This window comes from Gallinula chloropus, assembly GCF_964237585.1.
Source record: "Gallinula chloropus genome assembly, chromosome: 3".
Taxonomy (NCBI): Eukaryota; Metazoa; Chordata; class Aves; order Gruiformes; family Rallidae; genus Gallinula; species Gallinula chloropus.
This window is the reverse complement of record NC_140087.1, coordinates 96,621,568-96,633,835: the sequence shown is the minus strand read 5'-3', so window position 1 is coordinate 96,633,835 and position 12,268 is coordinate 96,621,568. Positions and strand designations below refer to the sequence as shown.

At 40.1% G+C, this 12,268-nt stretch overlaps 1 protein-coding gene across 1 annotated transcript in view; it reads right to left on the bottom strand.

The window, feature by feature from the left end:
• The window catches only part of DST (dystonin), a gene marked incomplete at its 5' end in the record, with an annotated part of 301,073 nt that overhangs the window by 59,452 nt on the left and 229,353 nt on the right, over nucleotides 1-12,268 (bottom strand). The window contains 7 exons of the mRNA XM_084262411.1: nucleotides 353-594; nucleotides 1,730-1,814; nucleotides 1,993-2,319; nucleotides 2,576-2,735; nucleotides 4,868-5,034; nucleotides 6,272-6,442; nucleotides 7,501-7,662. Of these exons, the coding sequence (XP_084118537.1) occupies nucleotides 353-594; nucleotides 1,730-1,814; nucleotides 1,993-2,319; nucleotides 2,576-2,735; nucleotides 4,868-5,034; nucleotides 6,272-6,442; nucleotides 7,501-7,662 (1,314 nt within the window). The remainder of the gene's footprint in view (nucleotides 1-352; nucleotides 595-1,729; nucleotides 1,815-1,992; nucleotides 2,320-2,575; nucleotides 2,736-4,867; nucleotides 5,035-6,271; nucleotides 6,443-7,500; nucleotides 7,663-12,268) is intronic.

The window sequence follows — 12,268 nt, the reverse complement described above, 5'->3', positions numbered from 1 at the left end:
TTTAAATGCTGACTCTTTTTATACTTTACAGGATTTTATCCAGGTCACAACTGAAGAACCAAAATAACTTTGTTTGACAACTTAAGACTTTTCCCAGGATTAGGTAGCTGCTTGAATAAAAAGGAAATGTTGTGCTTCACTTGTGCTAAAAATAAACCTCTGCCCAATTTTGTTAGTAACTATAACAGATGACTCTGGAAAGTGAGTTTGATTCCTAGCTACTATTACATTTAGTCAAATGATCTGATGCCAAAATTACTTATTCACAAAATAACTTCAGGCCAAACATAAGTTAACACAGAATCTAGCTGAATCATACAGCAATAAATAATTCACAGGTTCTAAAACCTACTTTTTGTCTTTCTTGTACTTGGCTTAATTCTTCACCCTTTGGTACTTGAGTTTCATATGAGAGTAACTCCACCTCCACCTCATCAAGCCACTTGCAGAGTTCCTCATGAGTTGAATGCAGTTGACCTGCAAGCTGCAGAGCCTGCTCTAAGGTCTTGGATACATCAGAACTCAGTTTTGTAATGTCTTTGTATCTTGCTTTAATGCCTTCCAGTTTATCTTGAATTATTATAACTTCATCACCTAAAATATCAGAGGGAGGTTATTTCCTGTGATGACAAATATTTAAAACAAAAAAGAAAAACAAAACAACCACAACAAAAAAAAACACACACCCCAAATTCCAAATCCCATTTATTACAGAAATCTCAGTATTTCATTTATAGAACAACCCAAACAAGTTGACAAAGTCAGTCCTCAACTGTTGCAAATTATCCTACCGTCATTAAAGTACAAAGAGCTACAAAGTTCACCTCAGCTCATGATCTGTCCTGCTGCTTTTCTTCTGCTTTACTAAACTATTAGGCAGTGAGGACTTAGATCCAGTATTTAACACAAATGTTCTTTAAAATAATAATATTTAAAAAAAAAAAAACCTACCTCTAAATTCACAATACTTATAAAGGCAAAAAATATTATAAAATGGTTACTGAAAACGTGAAGAAAAAAGTCAGCAAAATATGAACTAGATTTTCGATCACAGCAATATGACATCACTGGACACCCTCATTACTACCCATTTGAAAGCCAACTCAAAAGGCTAAATTATAAACAGCCTACTGAAATTTATCAGCATATATTCAAATTTCATTATAGACTATGCAGAATGCCTGCGTTTGGAACAGAAAAGGACACCCACCCACCCCCAACTACATGTGTGTCTTGAAGAGTTCAAGAACTTTGGAAATACTGGAAAATCCAGACAAATGTTGATCTACAGAACAGACATATTGTGTACAACTGGACTGCAACATTTCCCACAGTATTAGCTCCACTGGATGAAGCCTTCCTCTTGCAGTAAAAGGTAGTGTAATACCTCGTTCATCTGTGGATGCCTGCAGGGAATTGACTGCATCCACTGCCAAACAGCCCTCTATTATGAGTAATGTCCATAACTTGCTATTAGGAATGGAATGCAGGTTCACTAAAGTAATTTTCCACTAAGGGCCAAATTCTCTATAGCAAAAAAGGACTTTGGCTCATTTACATTAATAGTAAAATTGGCCCAAAAAAATAACCTAGCTTGACCTCAAAGCTTTATTAAAATAAACAACTATGACTGCTTTAACCAGCAAATATGGGCTAATATTTACAAGTTCCAGCTTAATTTTCTCATAAGCGCTTACAAGAAAAAAGCATGCTGATCATAAGCTCTCACCTGTTGTTTGCTTGAGAAGCTCCAAGCCATTTTGTATAGCCAAATCAACATTTTGTTTTCTAAGAAGAATTTCTTCCTGAAGATCCTAAGAGAAAGGGCCATTTGTGTTACCACAGGAATAAAAATTAATACAATTTATTTGGAATAAGCATTTTAAAATTGTCATTTTAAACAATATATCATAATGAAAAGTAAATGAAGTATAGAAATATAAATCAAATTAAAAGATGAGTTAAATAATAAATGAACAGAAATCAAAATACCAGTAGTTCAGAGTGTTGCTTCTCAAGCAATTCTGTGTTGCAATCTTGGACTGAGAGTTTGCTCAGTTTATCATGGATTTCATTCAGCCAGTTCATCAATTCAACTTCATCCTCCCCAAAAATCTGAGCATTGCTGTAAGCTTGCTGGAGAAGTTCAGACCTGCTGTTGCTCTTCTCTTGAATCTCAATGTATCGGGCCTGAGAAGAATCTAGCTTTTCCTGCACCATATCTTTATCTTCCCTGGAGCTCATGGTCTTTAGAGACTGACCAATGCTAATGGCCTGATGTAACCTCTTATTGTGAGCTAGGACATCATCTTCTAGGGCCTATATTTTTTTTAAAATGATGAAGAACAATGGAAAAGAAAATCAGAAAAACATAAAAGAAATGTAAATGGAACTCAATAAAAACTGAATGAAAAAAGAACATATTGCCAACATAAATATATATAACTCAAATTGCAGAAAAAAAAAGTAAGTATGGTAAAACACAGGCACACCGCAACAGCTTTGCCAGTGGTGTTGTACTTACAGAACTGCCTAAAAAGAATGATACAAGTGGAGTGTGTGGTTTGTCTCTTACTTTATGCTGAGAAATTTGCTGCTGCAGTTTGGAGGCCTGTGTTCCAATGGGTTCTGCATTTGCAAGCCTCTTCTCTGTGGCCGTCAGCCACTCCACCAGTGGCTCCAGAGCTTCATGGAACTGCTGTGCTACCACTGAGATGCCTTCCAGCTGGCGGTTCCTATCAACACGCCAAGAGAAAGGTTAATTTTTGTGATGAAGTAAGTGTGCAATAGTTACTTTAGGCTTTGGTGGGTTTTTTTGGTGTTGGGGGTTTTTTTTTAAGTCCCTTGAATCCTTTAGAGGAAAAAAAAAAGGAAATAACTGTCTTGTAGTAGTGACCAGTCATCAAATGAAATAGAATATACTCATGATACTCAATGAAAACTGAGGTAAAAATTAAAGTAAAATAAAATCTTAATTTTTTTTAAAAAACACCTCCAAAGCTGTTTGAAACTCTTTTAGCTAATATACAAGTTTTGCAAATAGAATATCACTTTATTCATATACTTTTTCCTAAAAATAATTTAGCAGTCAATTCAGTAAAATATTGTTTTATACCCAATTAGGATAGTTTTCAAGTTCCTAGCTGTCTTTAAGCATAAAGTTACACTCCCTTGACTGTTATACACATTTTAAAGTTAGGGAAAGGCTTTAGTGAACCAGAACATTTTGTCATGCTTCCTCAGTGTTGTAAAAGATCTTTAAACATTTGTTCAGTGATGTGAATAGAACTATTTGACTTTACTTTTTGTTCTCTTGTTCTGGATAAAAGCTCTCAATGAAGTTACTGAGACAACGTTAATAAAGCACAGAGATGTGACCTCCAAAATGAAAGTGTAGTATCTAAAACATTTCTGTTTCAGATTTATTGCATTTCAGACAAGGCTCTTGATTACAGGAAGAGTCTGTTCTACAATGACTCCTTAACAAATTTCATTCAAGCAGACTTTTAAGAGGTTTGCCCTAGGTGAAAAATATCACAATATTGTTTTGCAAATAGGATGTCCTTTCAGAAGAAAAGCTATACCTAAGCATGTTTCCAAGAGCTTATAAACAAGGTAGACCTTGACACACTTTGCCACAGAACACTCAGTGAAGTATTCTACCGTTTTCAAAAATCATCCTCAAATCTCCTCTTCATTTCTAGTGATCAGCTAAAGAAAAATGGAGACAAGCTTGCAGCTAACAGATGACTTGGGGAAAAGTCACAGTTTGATATTTAATGAAATATCACGAGACTAGGAGAATAATATTAAATTAAACATGACATTAACATTCACCCTAGCTAATGAGTCAGATTCCTGAAAAAGAAAGACAGAAAGAAGGAAATCATGGTCTATTAGTGGTTGACTCTACTAATTAAATAATCGTATTATTATTATGAGGTAACAAAAGAGGCTCAGAGTTAAAAGAACTAAAGAGAGGCTACTACACAGGTACTTGACTTCAATGCTACTCTAAGCACCCAAATCCCAACGTATCCCTTTGTTCTTAATTGTAAAACTTCACTGTTCCCTTAAATTCCTTCGACTGTCCATGTCCTTTCTGGTTCTCAATTATATGCCTTTTTCAGGTCACCTGTTATGCACACTCTTTACTCTGAACTCTTTCAAATCCCCACGCAGAAAACTCATTCTGCAACCCTTTCGACTGAATTTCTTCAAAGACACTTTTACAGTTCATAACTTTCCAGGTATTTTATATGCCAACAACAACTCATAAATCTATTAATGTATATACACAGATACTGTATGTTTTATGTTGTTGGGCTTTGTTTTGGTTTTTTTTAATTGGAACTTGCATCGGACTGCAGTGTCTTTAAAAGCTTTTTCTGTGCTGGCAGACTGTATCTACATACTTTGATGGTCCTTTTTCTTCTTGAGAGCTAAGGGAGCTCAGCACCCTGCATAAGTACATCAGCAATTGACAGTATGAGGATTATTAAGCTGTAGAAATTTACTATGTGGATGACACAAAACAGAAAGGGGGAAGAAGAGTTGAGTCCCCCCTCTTTGTAGCAGCACATCGTGATTTTTAAGTTCCCAAGGAGCACCATTATTATTCGTCAAGTGTAAAATTTGCAACTGATCCTATGCAAAACAGGTTCTCACACCAAGATACTCACATTCTAATGAGCTAACAGAATATTCAGCAGATACACACCTTCAGAGGACCTTTTATATCAACATCAAGGCACAATGCAATGTAATAACAAGAATGATAGCACTTATAAAATTCCACACGCTGCTTCTAATCATCTATCACATGCTATGTCTACATATTTCAAATCTATGAAAGAATTTCAAATACCTTGCTTCAGCTTTACTGAGCAATGTGTCCCATCGACTGTCCAGGAAACTCAACTGTTTCAAGATTTTCACCCGATCAGCAGGTTCTGCTGACTCTGCAATTTTCTCCCCTTCACGCTTGATTACCTCAACGGTAGGCTTGCGGTCATCCAGCAACCTCTGGAGAAGCTACAGAGAAAGCAATCAGGCACCAAGTTATTAAGAAACACTGTAACAACACAAGTGTAAAACAGAAGGCACTAGACTTCTTGAAAACTTGTTAAAGCAAAAAAAAAAAACCAACCCAAGAAACCAACCCCAAAGCAATGCCTGTATTGTGATCAAAGTATGAATAATGCTAATCAGAGAGACACACACATACCCCAACCCTTCCCCCCAACACATGCTCATTTCAATTTCTCAGTTGTTTCACTATGAACAGCAGATTTTTACCAAACACAACCAAACTCCTTGGTTTCTATGGGGTGAAGATGTATGGCAGTGTAAGGAGCCAACAATTAGAGGAAAAAGTTCTGTGGAGGGAAACAAGCTATTTAGAGTGCCTGATAAATGTTATATTAAGTTTCGAAAAGGCTGCACACCCTTCCAGATTTGACAACACAAAGATAATTCTGATCTATACATGTGTGTGTATATATATATATATATATATGAAAAGATACAACGGACTTCACTGATCTAGTCCAGTAAATTAACTCCTTCCTACACAAAGAATAAAACCACACCTCTGTCTAAAATCCTCCTTTCTTCCATTCTCTCGTTGCCTTTGGCAACATTACTGTTTTGTCTCCTGAGACATCCCACCATGACAACCTGTATTGACCATAACTTTCTATTACATCTCTGGGTGGCAGCAGGCTGTACAATCCAACTGCATGGAGCGTGTGCTTCATGAGCTACTCTGCGGTTCTTTTTTCTGTAACCATTATGAAAATTTGTGGAAGTTGACAACACTGACAGTGGTTCTACATTAGCACAGGCCATTTCACAATCAGCACCAAGAGACAAGTATTTAAATCCATAATCTACAACATTACCTTAGAATTATTACAATGAAAATTTATTAGTTTTTATTTCCTACTTTCCAAATTGCCAAACACTGGATTTTATGCTTCCTCTTTTTCCAATGGACTTTAAACAATCCCTCAATCCCTCCCAGACAGTATTAATTCTAACCAGAGCACAGACTGCACAGTGTTGCTCTTTGTCTTATGTCCCAGAAGATGAGCACTTCTCCCAGCCCTGGACAGATTCTTGAGTATCGAACAGATGGCCGCTTTAAACACCTCAGCACACTTCAGTGTAATATAATACACTTGAACAGATTTTATGCTTTGCCAAAGACTGAGAATTTACTCTCATTGATACAGTGAAAGGAGAGAGATTCTGAATCCATTACACTTACTTTCTGTTCTTGTATTTGGGCCTTCACAACTTTGAATTCAGCAGATGGTGGTTTCTGATTAGCTACAAGCTCTTCTGTATCAATAAGCCAGCTAAGCAGAGATTCAAGGGCATCCTGAAACCTCCCACAATGAAGGAGAGCTTCCTGCAATTGTGCAGCACGCTGGGCAACCTGAAAAAAAATAAAGGATCGCACCATACTCACATTTTCATTTTATTTTTGTAAAATAAGTAGCCAAGAATCTGTACAACATCTGGCAATATCATAAATACTCCCATTTTCATAGCTATTCATAACAGCACTATGGCAAAGTTTAGAGCTGGTACCTTGGGGCTACAGACACCCTGTGAAAAGAAGAGGTTGACTCCCAATATATTACACTACTTTAGTAGTCCTTTGCAAGAGATATTCCTGTTTTGTATAGCTACAACATTATCAAGTATACTGACAGGATGTTTGTGTTTCAGTCGGTCTTTATACATGGAAAATAAAGACTGAACCAAGAACACAAAGTAATAAGTCTTAATAAGGGACAGTAATCCTTCAAAAGAAAAAAGAAATAGGAAAGACTATGACAACAGGTGAACTAGAGGTGTCTGTGGTTCTGTTGCATCACTCTTCCAGGAAGACACAGCAGAGGAAAAGGAGCACCTTTTCTACTTCCCACCCATTCCATCTTCCAACAGCAGCTACTATTGGACAAGGACAGAAGAACACCTGTGGCCAGATTTCCAAAGCAGTGGTACCTTTCCATGTCTCAAGCAAGACAGTCCCTAAGGTGCTATAAAGGCAACATGCAGCCAGTCACACAAAGCTGGGCTGTATCGCTGCCCTGAGCACTGCACGGGTACAATGGTGTATACAAGAACGAATACAAGAGTGAAAGAACATGCGAACAGAGATTGGAGCACTACTTGAAAGTGGCTGGCTACAAATGACATAGCTACCTCTCCCATGAATGTGTCACAACTCCAACCTCTTTGATGGGGTTATGAAACTTCCCTCCTCTGCTTAAGCAGGAAGGAAGGAACACATAGTCCTAGAGGAGTCTTTCCTGAATAGAAATCCAGGACAGGCCTACAAGAAGTTTGACAAAACCTTCTAAGTGACAGTAGCACTAGTGATATAATTCCTAGTGACTATTTAATTTCCTGTATTTTGAAAGATGTCAGGAAGCAAATAATCAAAGCAGAACACAACAAAAGCAGAACAGTATACAAAATAATAACCTTCTTATTAAGAGTCTTCCATCGGGTGTTGACATCTTCGAGGTCATGTTCAAGGCTTTCTGTGTTTGCACTTTTAGCAGCGCTTTGAATGAGGCCTTGACCCAACCAATTTACCTCCTGTTGTTTCACTTGCAGGGGTTCAATTTCTTCTTTCTGGAATACCTGCAGGTTGAAATCCAAGACACACATGAAACATTGTATCTTCTGACATAAAATGCACCTGGTGTTTACATCACAGTATGCAACAATAATAATAACAACAAAGTCGCTGAAAACTGGTGCCTCAAAGAAAGGAAACCATTCCTTATCAGCACCTGATGTACGTTTCCATTAGTAGTTTTAGACAGGAAAGAAAGGGGGAGAGAAAGAGAGAAGGGAGGAAAGTTGTTGTGTTTTGTTGTTTTATGGGGGGGTTGTTGTTGGGTTTTAGTTTGGGTTTGGGGGTGGGTTTTTTTTTTTTTTTGGGGGGGGGCGGGGTAGGGATAAGACGGACCTCCTAATTGAGGGGAAACCCGCCAGAAACCAGAGAAACTGCCTAATCATCTATCTACAAAACCTAGGAAAAAATGGCAAAGCATTGTTAAATGATGCTGAAATAAACACACACACCCCCCAAGAGAGACAATTGGGCTTTGTTTTTTTCTTTAAAACAAAAATCAGGACAAAAGTAAAAGTTTTAAGTTAAAGCAGCAGTGAAGGAAGAGGTATTGTAAGGCGGTTTTTAGGAGAATATAATGGTAACAAGCAAGGAGGAGGCACTACAGATGCTGCTGAAACAGTATCCCGGGTGGACGCCCAGAAGACTGGGCTTTCATTCAAAGGGATACTCTTGCAAATTGCCAGGGCTTTGACCGTACCCAAACAGTAGTTTGAGCAGTTTTCTGTTTGCTTTATTTTACTCTTTCAGGTATTTAAGCTTTTCAGAGCCAGATTATTACCATTAGCAACAGCAATGTAAATCTCCATTCGTATTCAATTGCATTCGGCTGCACTGACACCAGTGTCAATGAGATCAGAAAATGGCCCGACGCCCCTGAATTAATTACACAGGCCAGTGAAAAATAACCAATGAATAAACAATGCTAAAGAATGCTCAACTTTTGACCCTAAATCCTTCTATTTCTGTGGCAGCATTCAGTAACAGTTTTGGTGTACACTCGGTGCATTCAAAGCAACCTTTCTCAGCATCCTGACCACTTTGAACATACCGCTGGCTCTCCCCTCTTGCACCGAGCACGCTTCCACCAGCTTGACAAATCAATCCAGCAGCTAGAGCAACTGCACTGAACGCGAGGGGTAAAACACAGTAAGCCCCCCTGAGAACTTGGTTCCCATAGAGAAAAAATAATCCTGAAAACTGTAAGGCTGTGGTTACATGAAGACTTAAGTGAGCGCTGCCCCCCCAAAAAAGGAAAATGCTTGTGTTTTTCTTGACTGTAGGTAGGGGAGGGAGGAGGCAGGATAATATTTCCACGCAGAATCAACAACAAATTCTTCTTTTATGTGCCATAAAGCCTCATCTTTTATTAAGAGCAACGTCCTACCACGGAAAGGACTGATCTCCATAATCTGCCCTTTAGAAACACATGCATTCTTTGCAGAGGGAAGCTTAAAATAAATTACAACTATTGCTGAGGCCAAAGTTTACCAGAACAACTTAGCAACAAAGCTTGAAGTATCTCAGATTTCAACCAGAGTGGGAAGAAAAAAATTACAGACCCGACAAACACCCTCTCCTTATTACAAAGCTTCACTTCTTACTCTCTTACCTCATCCACCACTCACAAAGCACTGCAAGATCCTGCGCTTGTAAAATACTACCGTAACGTCAGATCTGCTTTCTGGCACGCAAACGCAAAAGGCATCTTTCAGAAGAGGCGGTGAGCCTTTAATCTGCCTGCTTTGGAAACCACAAGGATCTGATACTGTTGCTTATACCTTGATGAGTAAGGCTGCTGGGACCGAACACACAGGGGTTGCAGCTGCCCTTGGATGGCATCGCCCGTGACCAGACCGTGTGCAAACGACGAGCATCATCAGCGTGGGTGCACGGAGGAGGAGGCACTCCGCACCGGAGGTAACAGGCACCAGCTGGACCATGAACAACCCTGCCTCACAAGGCTACAAGTAACCATTCCTCCTAGAATTTGCCCCCAATTCCTTTTCTATACTGGCCATCCCACCTGTTCTGGACATCGTGTGTGTGCCAGGCAAATGACACCAATTACTGCATCGGCTGAATCAATTTTTTAAAATGATATTTTTGTGAAAACAACAACAAAGTTTAAACAAAGATTTAAAGAAGAATCTTTAAGGCTGCATTACAACTATACACAAATGTTGATTTTTTTTTTTTTTAATTACCTTGTTAGACAATAGGCCGTTGCAGACTGTATCCAAGGTTTCTTGGATGTCGGTAGTCCAGATACTGCCGTTACTTCTCCCTGGAATAGCTTTTGGACAGTTTACAGTACTATCTAATTCAAGATGTTGAACACAAAGCGCCATTTCATTTGAGCCTGTATGTGTTAAACTGGATTCCTCTGTATCAGATAAAATATCGTATTTCGCTAAATCCAAGTCACTAGTATTTACAGCAGCATTTGCATAATATACATCTACATGTTGGTGTGCATCATCCACATAATCCTCCTCTACTTTTGTGACTCGTGTTTTAATTTTTTCATGAACTTCATATGCCTTTTCCACTTCATTTTTGTCGAGGGAAATACTTCTTCCATTACTCTGAAGAGGATCTTCATGTGACAGAGTTGTCTCTTTGAAACCTTGAGAGTATTTCCCTCCCGTCTCTTCCTGATCACTCTCACACGGCTGTGCATTGCTTTGCTTTACTTTTCCAGAGGCTAAAATGTCATGTGAAGCCAATCTGCAGCTTTCTTTGACAGGGACACTACTGCTTGCAAGCAGGGGGGTTTGCTGCTCTCTGCAAACTGCTGGGAAATACGGTCTAAACTGCCCAACCGTATGGATATCTTCCGCGGAAGATAAACTTCGTGTTTGAACCTGGTCCCCTGCTAACAGGGTGTCTTGTTTTTCTTCCCTTTCTGCTGGAGGGCTGCATAAACCAGAATCATCCTCTTCTGAGGTAAGAGAATTTGTACCCCATTTGCATTTGCCCGATCTAGCTGTATCTGACATATCAGCAGTTTCATTAAAGGAGCATTCACTTTTATTTGTGTAATCCGAAAAGTTGGGTGGAACAAACATTCTCCATGATCGCCTATGCTCCTTCTTTTCTGTGTGAGACTTTGCTTTGGGTAATCCAGCTGTCCGAATTATATCGCTGTTCAGTTTGAGAGCATCAAAGATCATTTTTTCATCCAACTTGTTAGCTTCACGGCTTCGGAGCTCAAAAACACTGGAAGAAGTAAGGGCACCATTGGAGCACAAAGTGCTGATGTCCAGTGTTCTGTGACTGTAAGGTAAGGTCCGGTCAGAAAAATGCCTTGAGGAGAGGCTGCCCTTGGAGCCTGAATCGATCTGTTCATTCAGCCGCACAGTGTCATAGATGGACCGCTGGGGAACGTAGCAGTCCTCAATATTTAGATCTTCATCTTCTTCCCCTTTGCCAACACATGGAGGATTCTGACGTAGACAGTCTGGCCTACTAAGTGGCTTCCCCATCCTGAATTTTTTTGCAAAAGTACACTACTAGACCTCCCTTTTCATGGATACAAGGGAAACATTTAAAAAACACTAGCACTCTGAAGAATTATAGTAAACTTGCCCTTAGCATAAGATGCATAGATACAAAATATACACCATAACTTATGAGGTGGTTGAGGTCATTCATAGTCAGTGCATCAGTTTAAATGCAACTTTACCTGGTTTTCCCCCCTCCCCTCTAAAATATAAAGTGCTTCAGTAAGAAACTAACAGAAATCTTCCAACGTCACAGAAAAACAAAGGATAACAAAAACCAGCAGCGGCTCAAATATTTCAAACACTCCACGGAAGGCTTCATTTATTTTTTCCAGGTCAGAATCTGTATCTCAAATCTCCCGATTAAGCCTTCCAAATGAACAAGCGCTACAGAAGGCAGCACATTATCTTCCGTGGGTGACGGCTTAACTGTAATCCATTTAACTGGTTTGCAGGGTCCCATCTCCTTTATAAATAAAACATGGTGCGGCGGCTTAAAAAGACAGAATCCACAGTGGCTGTGTATGGTCCGGACCAAGGCACGGAGACAACCTTTAGGCGAGGGGGTTGGGGGGGGGCGTGGGGAGAATAAGTTAACTCCGGAACAGTAAGAATAACAAAACAGCCCTTTCCTTTTTTTGGCAGTAGCTATAAATAACCTTGATCCGAAAGGCAGTGTATCCTCTTCTTGTACCAGGCTTGTCCGTGGTGCCTCCTCAAGTCCCACCGGAAAACATCACTTTCTAGCAGCCAAGCCGACGCGTCCTTCGAGCAGACAGCGGGAAAACGAACGCTTTTAGCCTGACTCTCCCAATCCCATCCCGGAGAGCTGTTTAAGGCAACCGCAGAGCAGAGCAAGCGTGGCGTGTCCGCCCCCCCGAAGGCACGGCAGGTCTACATTCGGCAGGTCCCGACTACAAGCCGCAGCTAGCGGGCTGCCCGCGCTCCTTCCTCCTCATCTCTGAAGCGCAGCTGCGTAGGCGGCGGCGAGGAAGGGACACCCCGCTCAGCGAGCGCCGGCGCGTACTGCCCGGCGAAGCCGTCCGGCTCTCTGCAGCTCGCCCCGCTCTCCTGCTGGCCGGCGGCGCCCTCCCAGCGCCGAGCT